General features: G+C 37.4%; 1 protein-coding gene across 5 annotated transcripts in view; it reads right to left on the reverse strand.

Moving 5' to 3' along the window:
• Positions 1-19,270, reverse strand: part of CDK8 (cyclin dependent kinase 8) — a 73,037-nt gene that overhangs the window by 20,619 nt on the left and 33,148 nt on the right. For 3 of the 5 annotated variants that reach the window (XM_070800259.1, XM_070800258.1, XM_070800257.1), the window contains exons 3-4: positions 18,702-18,812; positions 14,904-15,044 (exon numbers count right to left, since the gene is read on the reverse strand). In XM_070800259.1, coding sequence (XP_070656360.1) covers positions 14,904-15,044; positions 18,702-18,812 — 252 coding nt within the window. Of the gene's footprint in view, positions 1-5,709; positions 5,811-14,903; positions 15,045-18,701; positions 18,813-19,270 lie in introns of those variants that run through there. The other 2 variants (XM_019971486.2, XM_070800260.1) reach the window with 2 other exon arrangements.

The following is a 19,270-nucleotide window of genomic DNA, read 5'->3' on the forward strand; positions in this document are numbered from 1 at the left end:
AAAAAGGAAACTAACATATTAAAATGAGATTTTACAAAAGTAATACTTCAAACAGTTTTTAAATGTCTAAAAACATCAAGATTAACTGTCATCTAAAACCCGTTATGGTGGTGTATCTACCACACTAACATGCAATGTAAGGGCTGCCCTTCTTTAGGAAAAAGGGAGAAGGGAAGAAGGCAGAGGAGGAGGGAAGGTGGAGGCCACAATCTCTCTCAGGCCGCCAGCCTGCTGTCCGCCTCACCTGACGGCAGTTCTATCAGTCTACCAAATAAGAGCGAAACCTGAGCTCAATCCCTTTCAAACACAGATCAAAGCAATCTTGAAGATCAAATTAAAGATCTTAATGAAGGCTGTGTACAGTGGGAACCAGGTCACAGGCTCCCCTGACCATATTTAACAACAGCCTCTATGCTATTACTGACAAAATGTGACTTCCAGGACATTACTCTACCAACTACCAAAGATCAAAATTATTTCTTTATCCTCAGCGAAAAGACACTTCTGAAAAGGCAGTGCACACATTTCAAAGGTTGAAAATTCTGCAGCTTTTCAGATGAGGAAACGCAGCACCAGAGAGTGACTGGCCTGCTCTGAGTGCGAGGGATGAGCTGGGGCGGCAGCAAGGATCCAGCCTGTCCCTGAGCAGAGCCACCCCCTTCCCAACATGCCCTGCTGAGAGTGATTTATACAGCCAGCTTTAAACGGATGTGTATCACCATAGTCATGATCATTATGTTCTGCTCAAGAAAACGTTTCCAGAACCTCTCTCATCACACCCGCTCCTGCCCCAAGACAGCAGGGCAAGCACAAGGAAGTGCAGGGCCGATAACACTCCCCATGAGCCACGTGGAGCTGCCAACCACGAACAGCACTGCCCATCACTGACACCAGATGAGGCTCTGCTCCAGAGCAAACCAGGGCTCAGGGAGGCTTGTGGAATGTGACGGCAGGGGTGGGCCCTCCCAGAGGCACAGGCAGCCTTTCCACCTGACTGGGGGTGGGGCTCAGGAGGGGACCTGACATCTGGGCTAGAACTCTCTCCTCATGGGCCATCAGGGCAGGAGCCCCGAGACATCTCTTGAACCCCATTTTGATTCTCCTCCCATCAACTCTGGCTTCTCTAGCATCACCAGGGCTCACTTCCAAAGAGACAAAGCTGATCATGTCACCCCCTTGCTTAAAATCTTCCACAGTGACAGGGGAAAATAATCAGGAAAACAGTGGAACAGAAAATGATAGACACACTGTGAATACAACTGGGTTAAAAATGTGCCACGAATAAGGACTAGAAGAACAAAAAAGGTTAGTGACAGGTAGGGATGAACTCTTTCACAAGTTTCTTTGAGCCCTTTCCTTGTGCTTTATTACTTAAAGGCTTCACCTTTCACGGCCCCTCCCCACCTGTGCTGTGAATGGGTAGAAGTCTTCATGGTGGGACGCCAGGCACCTGCAAGCTCGGCTCCAAGACGACTCCCTACCCCAGGGCACGGCCCTGCCACAAGTGTGCTGCCTGACTGTCCTGTTCTGTGACTAGTCAGACCTTTTTCACAACCACGTCAGTACTGGCCCTGTATTTCTGCCACAACAACTTTCCTTTCCTCTGTGTTACTTGGCAACGTCTGGTTCTCCACTCGCCTTTTAAAGATATAATACGCGAATACACTCTGACTATAAACAGGCCACATACAGTTAAAAGATTCTAAAGAGTCAGAGACTCTTCTACCACCCATCACTCCTCCACCGCATCCCGAACACCACGCTCTCCTCCAGAGTAACCAGCTGATTATCCGGCTTGCTGTGATGGATTCTGCTAGCACTCAAGTGCTCCTAAAAGATTACTTCCGTTTCTGGCAAAAGCACAAGCACAAAGGGGCATCTCTTTCTTCCTTCTATTCTAGATAGAGTGGAAAAACTCCCTCTTTTGATTTCTTACTCATTCAGCAGCTGGGTTCAGATCTGAGAAGCCCTGGGGTGAGTGGTACTGGTTAGCCTGCTACTAGGCAAAGGGAGAAAAAAAAAAACCCTCTTGGTCTTCATTTTATTATACACTCAATGGACTGGCCATGTCCCAAGCAGCTTGGTTCTGAGCCTTGGTTTGGAACAGTTTCTCTGTCAAAGTCTTGCCTGGTATTAGGGTTTGGGGCCAAAACTTCAGGCAATAATTAGAACTTTTTCTATTAGACAACTTACTGCCTACTGCACGATCTGAAGTAGAACTCAGGGCTGAGGCACTAAGCAGACTTAAATTAGTGATTTTAAGTTCAGCTTTGGCATGCTATATAGTCAGAAACAAAAGAGAACGGTGTTCAGTGCTGTTTTACTAACACTATTTATAAGCAGTGAGTTGCTCCCCATGGGATATCCCATGGTACCATTCCACAGGCCCTAGACAGTGACAGTTGGATTTAGGAGACAAATTCCACACTACATTTCTTTTGAGAATGTAACCTAATGGAAAGTTCAAGAGAAAATGGCAGAAAAACCACAGAGATCATGAATACTCTTTTATTTGTTTAATCAGTATTAAGGAAGACTTCAAAAGACTTGATTTTTGTTTTAGTACTTAATGCCACACCGAGACAATACTATATCCTCCAAAAGGCTAATTCCTTTCATCTTTGTCTATCAGTGGAGAATCTGATAGCCCTAGGGCCAAACCATCCATGTCACTGATGATAAAACACAGCAACAATCATGACTTTAGTAAACTGCAATCAAACGTAATCATCTTAAAGGAACATACAGAACTCTGCTGGTGACATTTTGATGAGGCACATCCCCCCATGAAACTATCTGCTGCTACATACAGCAAAGGTCCAATGTGACTTAAAAGTATTATAGCATCATGACAACATCTTCAAGAATAGTTATCTTACTCACAGAAGTGACTACAGGACACCTTTATTGCCTGCTGAACAATGAAACAGAAAAGTCTACTTCTTTGATTATTTGAAACTATGACTTGAAACAAGCCTTTCTCTTGTTTTCTTTCTCCCAGAAAAAAAACTAATTTTGTATTAGTTTGCTATGGAAAAACTTAGACGAACTTTTCGGCCAACCGGAAATTAAAGTGTGCCCCTGTTTTACAGTCTCATGGCTTGTCCTGTTTTATGTTGTGCTCCAAAAAACTCTCCACTGCCATTTCCTAGATGTCTATGTTACAGAGATAACCATTCCTGGTGAGACTTTCTGCTCTCCAGACTCTGTCACACTGGGAAACATCACACTGACGACTCTGGCAAACAGCAGAGGCGGTAAACTGGTTTCATTTAAGGGCCCAACTGGGGAAGAAAACTAAGGGCTGCCGGGAACTGCATCTTGAGAAAGACAGGACCTGGGCTAGTCAGGAAACTGCCATTATCAGTTAGAGGTATTTCATACAGGTACAGAACTGCACAACGCTGGCATCTCTGTCAAGCTAACTACAAAAACTTTTTATTCTAGGGATGAAGCCAGGGTCTTCATGTGTTCACTGACTTTATCAAGGCAAAATGGAGACTCTGAGTCAGTAAGAAAAGCTGATTTTTAATGGATCTATGAACAGAAGACAGCGATACACAAGTAACCACTGTCAAGTGCTGCTCTCCAAGACCTGTTTGGAACTAAACTTACACACTGTAACCAACTCAGCCTGGTGGCACACTTTCTGGACACTTGATAACTCTCAGTTTGGTTGTTAATCATTGTGTGCCATAATACACACCGATCTGTATTTCAAATTACACTTTTCAATTGATGATGTCTAATTGTTAAGAAAATATTTCTGCTTTTACTTCTAGTTTTGTGTTCTGAGAGATTAATGCAGAATCTGTACCTTTATGAATACTTATGTATATCTTTATCTTATACTACACACTGAATTTTTCTAGACATACATTTTTATTGAATGTTTATTTATATATATTTTTTATTTCTAGGGTGTGCTGTGCACATTGCGGGATCTTAGTTCCCCAACCAGACGTTGAATCTGGGCCCTAGACAGTGGAATTGCAGAGTTCTAAGAACTGGACCACCAGGGATTCCTAGGTAATGCATATTTTAAAATATATTCTTTTATATGTCCCTAAATGCTAAGCAATTCAACTGTATCACACTGCTTCATTCTATAGTTTTTGCTTATTCTTTATTTAAACAAATTTGTCACAATCTGATTTAAAGTATATCAAGGTACATAATTATATATTTCTAATTCCTTCTATACAACTGCCAAATTGAACAAACCATAAGCTTTTTGGTGTATATTCATTATTTCAATCATCCTGCTGTTATAAAATGTGTTTAAATACTTGGAAATAAAACATACTTTTTTTGGCCACATCCTGTGGCATGTGGGAATCTTAATTCCCTGATCAGGGATCAAACCTGCATCCCCTGTGCTGGAAGGCAGGGTCTTAATCTCTGGACCACCAGCGAAGTCCCTTGAAATAAAATATATTTTATGTGACACTCTAATTTTTTCTATATTTGAACAGACACAGACTCTAGACCCAGAGTTCTCAACTTTTTTTCTTCCCCTAAATATTTGAGGAATATAACAGACTTCTGAAGATGAGGAAGTATGATTAAATGCTTAATAGGCTTAAAAAAAAAAAAACAAACCAAGGATCCCATCAACTATTAGTTCCGTGATCTTCACCTCCATTTTCTCATTTATAAAATATGGATAAAAATAATGACAAGTTAGTGTTGCAAAGATAAATTTTGCTAATGTACATAATACAATATAATGCTTGATATATTAAAAGTCCAAAATATAATGATAGCTAACACTATAATCTGTTAACAGTGACTCATAACTGAAATGATTTAAGTAGAAACTCCTGGGGGCAGGGTACCCATGTATGATTGGATAATACCGCCAAGATGATTTTTCTATATCACCCTAGGAGATGCCCCTAATTTGTTTTTATCTAGATGTCAATCACTTATGCCTTTTACAGATCAAAAAAACTGTTTATTATTAGTAATAGCCTCTTAAGAATTAAAGCAATAAAAATATAGACTCCTGCAGGAGATTAAAATATAGAAAAGTACAATGAAAGTAAAATTTACCTGAAACTTCACCTCACAGAGTTAGGTTATTACAAACATTTTGGTGGACATAATTCCAGATTTCTCTAAATCTACATTATTACATGTATATAAATATCTTAGAAAAGCCCTTTTGATTTCTGTATTCACTTAACAGTGAACAAATAAATAAATGCATAGCACTACTGTATTGATCCTACTTTATTCAGCCTCCCCTACCATAGCTCCTTAGGTTATTTTTAGACCAGAAGAGCTCTAGGACATTGTCAGGTAACAGTGGTAACAAAGAAGTCAGAAGGATAACAGCTGCTGACTTGCTTACACACTTAGAGGTTTCCTTCCTTCCTTATTTTTATAAAGAACTTCAATCAGAAATGAATATTAAATTTTGTCAAACATTGAATTTTGCAAAAGTTTTACATTTACAACTACTGAGATAACCACAGCGTTATTCTCCTAGCATTATTAATATGAATTATGTCAACAGGTTTCCAAATACTGAATCATCTTCACATTCTGGAAATGAACTTCATTTACTTGGAGTATAGTAATCTTTTAATGTTCCTCTGGATCCTATTCGCTAATATTTTATCTAAGATATAAGCAAAAATGTTTATACGTGACACTGACCGACTGTATTTATTAGGTTTGTGTTTAGGATAGATTCTGAGTTACCTGTCTCACAGGTTAGAAGGCTGTTGAGGAACTGCAGGAAGGGGAATGACATGGTGTGCTTTGCTTTCTAGAGGTCATTCTGATTGCTACGTAGATACTGGACCACAGAAACGTAAGACTGCAAGGAGGGACGATCACGTGCTTGTTTTTTCAGTAATCCAAGTACCCTGGATTAGAATAGCAGCGATAGAAACGATAAGAAGCAAAGTCAAGAGGCAGGAAATGGACTGCAAAAAACTCAACTGTGTGCACTGGGAGGTCAGGCTACTGTAGAATCAATGAAGAGGAATGAGTGAAATGAATGAGCAGACCTGGAAGTTCACTTGGGAAGTGCAAACCCACATCCTGAAAGCAAGGGGGTCTGAACTATTCCTGTTGGTTTGCACCTGTCCACTGGGCAGACGCTGGGAGACTGAGCTAGGGGGACTTCATCATCCCTGCTCATCTGCCCTTTCCTCCCTGGCTAACTCTTCCCACAGCATCTTCTCCCTGAAAACAAGCACTACAGTTGACTATTCTTTGAGAAAAGACGCTGGTCAGATGACTGGGACCAATGGCCAGTTGTGCTACTTCAAATCAATGTCACAGGAGAGTCTTAACTGTACTTCAACCTGAAATGTGTTTTGAAGGTAGCACTGATAAGAATCCAGTTATTCAATCAATAAATATTTATCATGCAGCTAATATGTGCTATCCTGGGTACTAAAGATATACCAGTAAGTGAAATGGATAAAGTTCGCACACCTAAGGTACTTATCCACAGTCCTAGGGCAACCTAATGATGGACTGGAACTAAAATGCACTGACTGAACATTTATTATGCTCCAGACAACCTAATATTTCACTCTCTATCAAAGAGACAAAAATACGGGTCTGGATCCACTTTATGTTAAAAAAAAAAAAAAAAGAGAAAAGATATATGTGACTTAAAACTCAGATAATCTTCTATTTCTAGCCAATTTTCAGGATTACTCAAAAATATCATCTTCACTCTATTTTTTTAAAAAGCTCAATTAAATTATTTAGAATATCTGTCTTGTCTGGTGAGAAATGGGACTTAAAAAAGATTCTAGTGTCTTGCTGATCAAGGGTCTGAAAAGACTCATCGAGAATCTGAAAGTAGATGAGAAGCCACATGCAAACTAAGTAACATAGTGTTTCTATAATCAACTTCTAATCTGCCCACATAAGCAGGTACAATGTCTGGAGCTGCACTATTTAGTAAAACAAAGTGGGCCACTTTTTCATCATTTACAAACAATAGAACACGCTTCATTGTACGTGCTCAATATCTAAATTACACAAATGTGGCATATATTAAGAAACTAAAGGGACTGTTTACAATCAAATACTTCCAAGAAAGAAAACTGTCCAATTGTCATTTAAGTCAACATACTACAGAATAAACACAATATTCGTTATGTTAACCAAAAGTAATGCAAACTTCATTTTAGTTTGCCTTAACTCATTCTTATCAATAAAACCTATGTTTCATCTTCAAGCCTAAATTTTATGGATACAATTTTGTATGTTTTCCTAGTTATACAATTAGACAAATAAAATTGGAGGAAATCCTTGGAGATTTCATTTATTCCCAGTAAATGAAGCAAATCTCAAGTAATAAGCAATGATTGATCCTGACAATCACAAAGCATTTTTCTTCTAAAAAGCTCTGTTTTAAAGAAACATGCTTAATATATTCCCAATACTCATTTCTAGGAAGCTAAGCACAGAGAAGGAGCAGCAACAGCAGTCAGAACAGAGGCCTTGAACACAGTCTCCTTTCTTCCCAGCTGGCCAATCAATTTGTTTCTTTGCTTCTTTCAGCATTTGGACAGTGTCAAGGTCCTTTCTGCTTCCCCCGTCCCCTAAAGAATGTACTGCCCTCTCCTTTTAGGCAGACAAAAAAGTGTATGCATGGCTTTTTTTTCCTTAATAGCAACCATCCCCTACTGACATAAAACAAATACACTAAACAACACTGAATATTATGGGTGAACTTTAATAAAAGACTAAATAGGTATTTTCTTCTGTTTCCTTCTGTATGATTATAACATGTTAACTGCAACCTATTAGAAAATTCAGGAAGGTATTAAAGGAGGAAAGTGAAACTTGCCTGAAATTCTCCCACCTATAAATAAACCCTAGTTAGAAAAACATTCCCTACAGGGCTACTGCTATTCAACATGATTTTATTATCAATGTCAATACATTTGCATAAAATATTGAAGTATTTATAATTAGAACAAAGTATTTTCTACAGACTTGATCTTCTCTTTTCCTAAACACATCAAGTACCTTTTGGGCAACAGTCTAAGACCAGCGGCTTTCAAACCTTCTTGAACACAACCCACAGGAAGAAAATCACTCATGGCCATAGTTACACACACACACACACACACACACACAGAAGTGAAACAAAAGTTTCATGAAGCAACAACCTCCCTCAAGACATATGATGTACTCTGATATTTGCTCTGTTCCACTCTATTCCATTAAAAATTTTAAAAAGGCTGGTTGTGTTGTGTGATCTCCCAACTCACAGCTTATAACCTGCAATTTAAAAATCACTGACCTAGAGGGGAAAATCCCTAAATTCAGTGATCCAGCTTTGAAAATAATTAGCTAAGTAACCAGAATCAGGTAATTTAATCTCTTTTCTTCTGAGTTTTCCACTTCCTTGTACAGAGCTTAGCAGTCAATGAGAAAATTAATCTAAAAATCCCAAGCAAACCAACTAATTATATTACTGTTTACAAACTTTAGTATTAGTAAGCAAATCTAATAAACCAGGCGATCTTTTACTCAAATAAGAAGAATCAGATCAAAAACACCCCAATAATTCATCATGTTATAATCAATAATTAGGTGCCTTCATAAAGTAGGCCCTATGATACTGAATCTGAGTCAATGGCTCACTCCGAGATTTTGATCGTACTGCACAGTTGCTAGGAAACCAACTCATCCTTCACCAAGCACAGTTAAACTCTCCCCCCACCACCAAGTGATTCCATGTTATCCAATATAATCAAAATAAACTTCAAGGCAGCAGCACTATCAGATATTTTTTTTAATAAGCCAGATTAAAGCTCTGAAATAGCTCGAGCATTTTATAAACATGTTCATGCAATGGCCCACTGGGCTATTTCACCTCACATACTTACACATGACAAGACATCCCCCTGGGATACTTCCAAAGGAAATCTCTGCAGACATTTATTTTCTAGGAAATTTTACTATGGCAAAAAACAAAGAACCTATTTTGCAGTGAATGCTCTGTCATTGAGCTATACCCACCCCCCTCCCTGCCAAAAGAAAATATTCTGAATTGTTTTAGGGCAGGAGTGACCAACTTCAGATAGCTGTAATACTCCAAAACACTCCAAATTTCATATACAGCCTTGTAATTCAGCTTAAAGGAAAAAAGGAAAAAAATTACAGAAGTTATAGTATATATTACATTATCCATTTGGTACAAGAGGATGAAAATATAGCCTATGTGCCTGGGAGCTCCAAGTTAATTACCACTATGATAAAATCATTAAAGTGGTAATTAAAATGAAATTTGGGGGGGATACTAGATTTTTTAAAAAATGGAACACATTAATGACCATATGATAACTGATATATACTTAATGAAAGTTAATGGCAAGCAGGTAAGTCATAATAACTACTTCTCTACTCTCTATTAAATTCCTTAGGAAACAAGTCAAAAGCACAAGTCTTTAATACTTACTTAAATACAAGTAAATCATTTGATTTGACTATAAATCATTTCTATGTTAAGTCTGATACAGCTGAATGAATATTTTCAACAAAAAGCACAAAATTCAGCCAACAATACATTCACTAGAAAATTTTAAAAGAACAACTATCAGCTAGAAATTAAAACACTGACATGGTGATTAGAAATGACCTGGTCTGCTAAATGTAGGATTAAAGTGAAACATTGGCGATGCAAGTTCAGAATAGTTGGAATGTACAGAAGAGAGGCATGCCCACCCCCACCCCATTAACGATTAAAAGAATAATTCACACAGAAGGGACTTCCAGAAGTTGTGGAAAGAAAAAAGTGAGGGATGTAAATCAACAATGATGAAAACGTTCCACCCTTAAGATTAAAGGAGAAAAACTGGAAAAAATAAATGACATAAAGTGAACATCAGGACAGACAAAGGGCCAAGAAATAGGTCTCCCTGGGCGGAACAAAAATCTGGGGGAGAGGAAGGGCACGATGGATGAGATCGACAGATCACTGTCATTAGCTGAATGGTCTCTGAACTAACTGATAAGAGCTGAGTTCTTTTCAGTGGAAAGAAGGCTGCTGAAAGGACTTAAAATGTGGTATGAATAGAAAAGAATTTTTTCTGCACTGTTTCACTGCACTAAATCATAGCAGAGATAAGAGGGAGTGAAGGGAAGAAATGCAGCAGAGTGTGTGCGTCCCTAGATACGGAGAAGTGTCAGGTAACACTGGAGATAAGCTATGGGGAATAACCTTGGAGACCACTTTGCTTCTGTTACAGACGGGCTAGTTCGTTCATTCACCCCGTGTAAGCAATACTGTATATATTACTGTGTATTCCACAGGCACTGGGAAGTCTACAAAGATACAAGAAGTCCCAGTCTTTGCCCTCAGGAACTTACCATCAGATAGAGGAGTACAATTACCCAACTAGTAAGCACCCCAGGGGCACTTCAAAATAATGCTACAGGGTTTAGAAATAAACATTCTCAGTCTCAGCTAGTGTGACTGGCGTGGTGGGTGCTAGGGGCTTTTCTGATGAGGTAGCAGGAGCAGAGCTTTAAAGGATGCATAGAATTTCAAATGCTGGAGATGAAGGGAGGAAGGCATTTAGACAGGCAGGACAACCTCTGGGTTGACTGGAAAATAAATATAAAGAATGAGATAAAAGAAAAACAGGAGACTGGAGCCAGACCATAGTGGTGTTTTTAATCTTCAATTTGGCAGCATGCATACTGGTGAGAAGTGTTTTTCAAATTCTTAATCTATCACAGAATTTTCCCTAGGAAAAGAAAAATTACTGAGTTTGAAATTTCACAATTGCACAAGAAAACAATGACAAAATTTAGAAAGTTTTATTAAAAAAATAATCATTTCCACTGATAGAGCCTAGACAGTGAACTGGCTGGACATCCTCAAATAGGTCACAGTGGAGTCACTGGTGGTCACACCCTTGCCCATGTGCTCTAACTCAATCCCAGAGGACTGCATCTCAAAGGGGAGTTCAGTCACCACTGCTGGATCAAGCCTGGCTTCTACACAAAAAGGATCGAATATGACTTTGGTGCTTCAAGCTTTTTACTAGACTGGGCTCAGGAAAAAACCACCAATCAATTAGGCTAATGGACTTCAAACTTATTCTTATTTTGAGTCATTAAAACATATCTTTACTTGAAGCTTTCCTAATATTTCACACTTAGTTTCTCTTTATGATACATACGGCAAAAAAAAAAAAAAACAAAAACAAAAAACTTAATATTCCTTAACTCAACAAAACACTCCTATTTTATGTAAGCAGATAACTGGGGGGCTGAGGCGGGGGAGAATATGGACAACACAACCCTGAAATACCTCTTCCCACGTTGCACGTGTCTCAGTTGACCCGTTTAAATAGGATGGCTATTTTGGGTGTCACCTTGGCTGGACCATAGTGCCTGTACATCTGGTCAAAGAGTATTCTGGATGTTTTCTATCAAGGTGTTTTTAGATGAGATTAACATTTAAATTTGTGGACTCTGAGTTAAGTGGGATCACCCTCCATAGTGTGGGTGGGCCTCACCCCAAAACAAAAAGGAGTTCTGCCAGTGGCCTGACTCTGGACTCAAGTGCACCTCTTGCCTTGGGTTTGCCAAACCTGCCAGCCTGACCTGCAGCTTCTGGACTGACCCTGCCTCCACAACTGCCTGACGGAAGTGCTTAGGAGAAACCTTACTCTCTCCACACAGACCCAGTTCTCTCTACACAGACCCGAGAACAATGATTAATACAGGTGGTAATGCCAGAACCAGGACTATAGACTGCTAGTCAAACAACTTTCATTTCCAAGGAGAGGAGAATATGAGAAGAGAGGGGAAGGACGCAGTCCCAAAGAAAGAGTAAAGTTACCTTACACACACTACTGTTTTTATTTCTCTCTCCAGTTTACTTTAAATTCATAAATTATCTCACAAATACGCATAGTTTTCCTTTCCAGCCCATTTCTTAGAACATCTGCACATGTGTACTTATTACTACATTCAGCCTAACAAGAGTTCCAGAATTATCAAGTATATTTCCTGTGGAGGATGACAGACCTCAGTTACTGATTTGCTACTACATAATGGTCAGTAGTGACAAAATTAACTTTTATTTATTAAATGGTAAAGTTAACGATACATATCAACCAAAGAACTCCATAACTCTATCAACTCAAATCAGTGTTTCTATTAACAATAAAGCCAATTTTATTAAGCAAAAGCTTCAGTAACACTCTGGACTATTTTCAAATGGTGTTTTTAGGGGGTCTATGTTAATTTTCTACCTTGATATGAAGCTTCATGTGGCAAGTCAGCACCTTAACCAACTTGTCCAATTCTTAACATTAGAAATCTACGTAGATCTGCTAAGGTTGGTATCACCTCATTTCATCTAAACCTGACTGAAGAGGAGCAAATAACATAATTAGTAATTATACTGCAAATAATAACTGCTTGAGGAAAGATTTTTTAAAAAATGTCATGTCATACAGCTTCTAAAGAATATTCTTCAGAGTAAATACTTTTAATACTACATATATGAATATCTTATGTAGCTGTAGTTGAAAAATTATACACTATCAATCAAACTCCAAAATTTGATTTTCAGTTGGCAGGAAGGTAGGCACAATTTTAATAAAAACTATGATTATGAATCTTTCCTTCAAGAACTGAAGAATAATTCAAGAGGCAGGGACCTGAACCAGTAAGATCCAGCCTAGGGGAGGAGGTTATCACTTCACTGAGAGAATGGTCAGTGGGCCTGTGATGCACAGAAGGGTCAGGCGTTTGGAAAGAGCACTAAGAAGCCAAGCATAGACATTACAGGAAACCATGCTTCAGATGGGAAGTCAAAGGAGGCAGCAGCAGACAAATAATTGATTACAGTTTAGAAAAGATTGTGGATGAACACACTTCTAAACAGATGGCAGTGGCCTAGCAAGAGGGGGTACAGCACCAGGAGGGATCTGCTTCAGTGAACAGGAATATTTTACCCCTGATACTGTTCAGAATTGCGAGTATCTGGTAATAATGAAGTGTGACTACTTTTAGTTTGTTTCATTATTACTTTTAAATCAGCTGCACACAGCGTGCTCCTTTGTCACCTGCACCTGGGCACACTGCTCCACGCCCTGTCTCCGGGGGCACCACAAACACACACTTCTGAAATGACCTGCTTGGCACTGTCTCTATGCCAAAGACAACTGTTCAGGCTGTGTCAATAGAAAGAACTCTCCCAAAAGAAATCAGACTTCAAAACTATTTTCATTACTTTCATTATTTCATAGTGTAGTTAACACTAATGTAAGCAGTTCAGGTATATTATGGGGCTTCCCTGGTGGCTCAGATGGTAAAGAATCTACCTGCCAATGCAGGAGACCCAGGTTTGATCGCTGGATTGCAAAGATACCCTGGAGAAGGGAATGGCAACCCACTCCTCCAGTGTTCTTGCCTGGAGAATCCCATGAACAGAGAAGGTACATTATACATTAGATTCTTGCATGGAGAATTCCATGAACAGAGGAGGTATATTACATATTAATATAAAAATTAAATACTGGTTTAAAATCAGTTTGTGTTCATCTAATGAACATACATATTTTAGTGATGAGAAATATTTAAATTAAAAAATCAACATTATCTTAGCATAATTAACTCTAAGGGAGAAAAATGCCCTTTAACCAGATTCTATTCTTTTAAAATCATGAAAAATGTCAGGAGCTCAAAAGTAGTAACAGTTTTCCCCTAAGCTGACTCTTCTAAAAGTTGAAATTTATTTTCATTTTCATAAAGAGACAAAGGATTTTTCATATTTATGTTCTGTAAATTCACTGCTTATAAATATCCTACTTCTATTAAAAATAAAGTTTGCATAAGATAAAAAGTTATTTCAACCAAACTTCTGATGTACTGGTCCTACTGTAAATGCTTTTTCTAGGCTTGAGAACTGGAGATAAAATAACTGCCACTAAATGTATTTCAAGGAGATTTACTGAAGACAGATGAAAGAACCAGAAACTACAACACCTGACTGAAGGCAGAGACGAATGTATTAAACACAGAGCACCCGGCAAAGAGCACACATGTGAGGGCAGAGTGGCTCCACCTTATCCGGATGGAGACTTCTCCTAAGTACACATGTGATCAGAGACCACGCCACAGCTTCCAGCACTGTGTCTATAACTGCTTGAAATGAAGGCATTGCTACAAACCTCACTAGAGTCACTACATTTACAAAGAAAAGAACAAAAACACAATGTAATTATGCAATATCAAAGGGGTAAACAGGAATCTGAAATTTAAATGATTTAAATATATAAAGCTTTCATGAACAAGCACAATTTAATCAACAATTTAATGCTATACTTTTTTTTTAAGGGAATACACTATTCTGCGATGTAAAATAAAAATAAAGTCAATTTCTGAAGTTTCTGAATTCTTAAGAATTTAGTGTACCTTAACATGGCAAGGCTTCTTAATAATGTATCCAATCATGATTAATAAAGGCTATTGGCTGAGAGACTGCTACTAATATAGTGGGGTTCAAAAAACAAGCACTTGAACACTTCTCTTCTAATATTCAACTTCATATGCAGTAGGCTCCAAAGGTTGTATTTTCAAGTTATTCATAAATACACCAACTTCCAGAGTTTGTCTGGCATCTAATAATCAATGTAAAGCAAGCCAATGCTTTATTTACAGACTTAAAAGCTTACCAAAACCAGTGTGGCCTCTTTCACCTCTTAAGCACCAGCTCATGTATGTCCCGAAGCAGGGGACATCACACAGAAGCACAAGGCTGGGCTAGTTTTGAGACCGTAGCATTCCTGCTTCCCCTGTAAGGTCTGCAGGCCTGTACAGCACTAACATCTAGATATATCACCCAACTCACAAGTGCATCTTTCTAGCTTACACCTAACTACGTTTCAACTTACCAAATCCCTGTGCAACACCCAGTTAGCATGCAGGTAGTGGATCCCATCCAGAATCTGATACAATAGTGACTTCACCATCCCCCGAGGTAACTGAACTGGCTTCTTGTTTGCTTTAGAAGCTCTGTGAAACTTGATTATATGCTGAAAGAAAGAAAAATATCACCAGAAGCTTAAAAAAGAAAAGAAGGAAAGATAGTTTGATAAATAATATTTTCCTAACTGAAAAAGAAATACTCAGGGATTTCCAAAGATACTGAAAATATCATTTCACATTCTGCTGGATAGCATAAATAACCTTAAATAACTACAGCTAAAAAGTCATTTCCTGAGCATGGGATAGGGCCTCAGAAAATAAATTACAACAAAGAAGTAGAAAGTAATGTGATTTTATTTTTAAAGTATAATTAAAAATTACTTTCAGAGTTACTTGACCTGTTTAGTGAAAATTTTCAAGAAACAAATATCTGTTATTCGGCAGTGAATAAAATGTGTATTAAATGAAAGAAAGAAAAAAAGAGTTTTGGCTGGTTGACATAGCATAGGTGTGCTAACTATTTACCACAACTGGGTTATAAAGAAAGCAAATGGAAAAATATTCCAATTAAGTACACAGAAGCACAAAGGAATAATATGTAAATGACCAGTACATATCTCTGGTCATATATAATATTTAGAAATATGAATGCTTCAGACGAGGGGAGAAAAAATGGCCTTGAAACATCTAGCAAAGCTTTCTAGGTATAATGTTAGTGGACATCCAGTAAACATAATGCCACTTTATAAATAGAAAAATCATTTTACAAATAAATGTACCTCAACAGAAACAAGATCCAATGTTTCAAACTCTCGACAGATGTCTTCATTGTAATGAAAGCACTCAAACTGCAAGAAAATCTAGAAATCAGCTGCAGCCAACTCTGCTGTGCATACCACTGGGCATAGGCCCGAATCTAACAGACACTAGAGCAGACTCCTGGCCAGTATCTGACTGCATATTAGGTGTATTCTTGAACTTAGTAAAAACAATTAAAACAGGAGTGATTATTTTAATAGTATAACTATTATTTAATAGTATAACTTAACCTTTTCATTTCCCTTTTCTTAAGATACAGAAGTAGAAAATGGGTAAGAAATAACAAATGACTAATGAGTGAAGGAGTTTTATTTTCCAAAGAAAAAATACAGAGCAAAGGCCTATATTTGGGAAGGTAAAGGGTATCAGTTAGTGCCTTTAGTAGTATGTAGTATGATTAATCAATTTAGTATGATTAATCTATCCTTTAGTAGAAGCATGATATTATTTTAATTTTCTTCTCAGTCATTTTTTTTGAAGTACTTAAGAACAGGCAAACAAAACAGAGCTATAGTAAGTCCTAATAATCTAGACTGTTTTGTCACCTATTCAAAGAACTATCCAAGTCACATCACCTTAAGAAGAACCAGCAGCTCTCAGAGCTTAAAAAAAAAAATTAAGATACATTAAAAAAAGAACATTAAAACCTGCCAGAGTAAGAATGAAAGGAACAAACATGCAGGGGAGGTAAGATAATAAGTTGATGCCATATACATTTCTTTAGGCAGTATTTTCATTAAGGTATTACAAATCACTTCTTTACCAATATTTTATAGCTACAAAAACTACAGTGGAGAAATTCTTACCTTCACTTTTATTCCTGGGTTATATAACAAATATGCAATATGCATACCATAAGATTTCACCAACACCTAAGTAATTTTTTAAAATGACTTTTTATTCTTTTTGCCTTTGCTGCCTTACCCCAGCTAATTCATTTCAATATTCCAATTAAAATAAGAAAATAAAATGGATAAAAAGTAGTTTTAGTAAACTGAATCATCATTTGGTTTTTATTAAAATGAGCACTAGAAATGCTTATTTGGCTTACATGAGTTGATAAAGCCAGTAGTGACTCTATACACACATTCTGCTGTGCTGCTAAGTCGCTTCAGTCGTGTCCAACTCTGTGCGACCCCATAGATGGCAGCCCACCAGGCTCCTCTGACCCTGGCATTCCCTAGGCAACAATACTGGAGTGGGTTGCCATTTCCTTCTCCATATACACACATTACATGCAGCTTAATTTATTAAAGTATAATTATTATACCTACACATAAAATTAAATATTACATTCCAGTTTTGCTAGAAAACATGTTGAATACAATACTATCTCCTATGCTCAAGTATGTCTTATTACATACCATGCTTATCAACTAGCCTAGAAATTTTCTCATAAATTTGGATTATATAATTTGATTTTATATTACACTTAAATATGATGAGTGTTCAATACTGGCCACTCCAATTTAATGAACTTTTATTAACAGAATCCGAATTTGATTTGATTAGATTTCTTTTACAATAATAGAAGCCAACAAAAACTATCACGAACCTTGGGCAATAGTCTCATAAAAGAGGGAAAATTTCATGTGTCTATTTTGTTTGAAAATAGTTCTTTCCAGGTAACTTATATAAAAATAAATTGAATCAAATCACATTTAGTCATGTAAAATAGCAATCTACAAACAATACGAAAAAACTTTTTTTAAAAAATAAATCTGAAAGCATATGAAACCAAAATAAGTTTCAATTTCTGGAGTCTGTTAAAGTTAAAATGACGGAAATGAGGATTCATCTGGAAATTAGCAAAAGAGTTTGAAACTTTCATTATTTTCAGAAGGTAAATTTCCTTTTACACAGTTTTACTGAGATTTGTGCTAGCTTTATTTCAAAATTTTGTACTTCCATTTATGAACTACAGCTGAATGAAAAGATATATTTTGAAGATTCTGAAATTGAGCCAGGATACAGTAATCCCTTGCATATGTTTTCTTTTTATTTAGCTCAATAAATGCACAGCCATGCTAATTCAGTAAGTATAGACAGGATGCAAAACATAGCAAAATATTTAAAGAACTTATTATGTATTAAATAGCATAAAAATATATTTCACAATAGTGAAGTAGTTGTTAATTAATTAACGACACAATACTGGACATTATTTACTTGTAAAAAAAAAAGCAGTAAAAGTATTATATTTTACAGATGGGGAAGCTACCCCTTCAGAATCATTAAGAGATTTGCCCTCTGTCATTTGACAAATAGGCCCACTAAATCTCAATCCAAGTGAGTGAATCTAAGTTGCTCAATTGTGTGCGACTCTTTGAGACCACAAGGACTATATCTATCTATCTATCTATCTATCTAGTCCGTCCATGAAATTTTCCAGGCCAGAATACTGGAGTGGGTAGCCTTCCCCTTCTCCAGGGGATCTTCCCAATCCAGGGATCAAACCCACATCTCCTGCATTGCAGGCAGATTCTTTACCAGCTGAGCCACCAGGGAAGCCCAAACCTCAATCTAGTTCTCCCAATAAACACAACATACTCAGGTCCCTACACAAGGTATTATCACCTTCTCATCTTAGATTCCCTTCACTGCAGAATAAAAGGAAATACGCCGCTTTTAAACTTTACAACAAAACAGTTATTACTGTTACTTTTTTTTATGTTGTCAAAATCCACAGCTAGGAAAACAATATTAAAGAGCTGTTTATACTCTTCAGATTCTTTTGTTCTCTGCAGCATGTCAAACTGATAAGAACAAAAGTAAAAATACAAAGCAATACTCTAGCCTTCATACTTTCTCAAAAACATTCTGAGATCCCTTTTATCTTAAAATAATAACTCTATTACTACGATGAGCTCCCCAAATTGTCTCCAGTTAGTCCTGTTGATCCCCGACTGAAACCACTGCCCCACATCCACCACGGTGCGCCTTACCCAGAGGTCATGTTCAGCATAGTCAAACAGAAGCCACACTTTCCTGTCTGCGTGAGACAGAAACACCTTTTGAAGAGAGATGACATTTGGGTGCTTAAGTTCTCGAAGTAGCTGCAAAACAAAGGGGAGTCATTAAAAATCTTTGTCATAAAAGTAACATGAAAAACCCCACACTGTTTGTAACTCAAAGGCAATACAAACCTAATGGTACTCAATCCTAAAAATCTAATAAATACCCATACAATTTTGAGATGCCCATACAAATGAATACAAATCTGTGGGCAAAAGATACCGAAAAGATATAATTGTGTAAATCTGTCAGTTTTGTTATTGTTCAGTCGGCTTCCTTCTTTAATGTTTTTATTATGGTAAAATATATACAATGTAAAAATTACCATTTTATGCTACTGATGAACCTATCTGCAGGGCATGAATAGAGACTCAGACATAGAGAACAGATTTATAGACACACTGGGGGCAGGAGAGGGTAGGAGAATTGAAACAGCAGGACTGAAATATATACGTTACCATATGTAAAATAGATAGCTAATGAGAAGCTGCTATATAAC

Source organism: Bos indicus, chromosome 12 (genome assembly GCF_029378745.1).
Source record: "Bos indicus isolate NIAB-ARS_2022 breed Sahiwal x Tharparkar chromosome 12, NIAB-ARS_B.indTharparkar_mat_pri_1.0, whole genome shotgun sequence".
Taxonomy (NCBI): Eukaryota; Metazoa; Chordata; class Mammalia; order Artiodactyla; family Bovidae; genus Bos; species Bos indicus.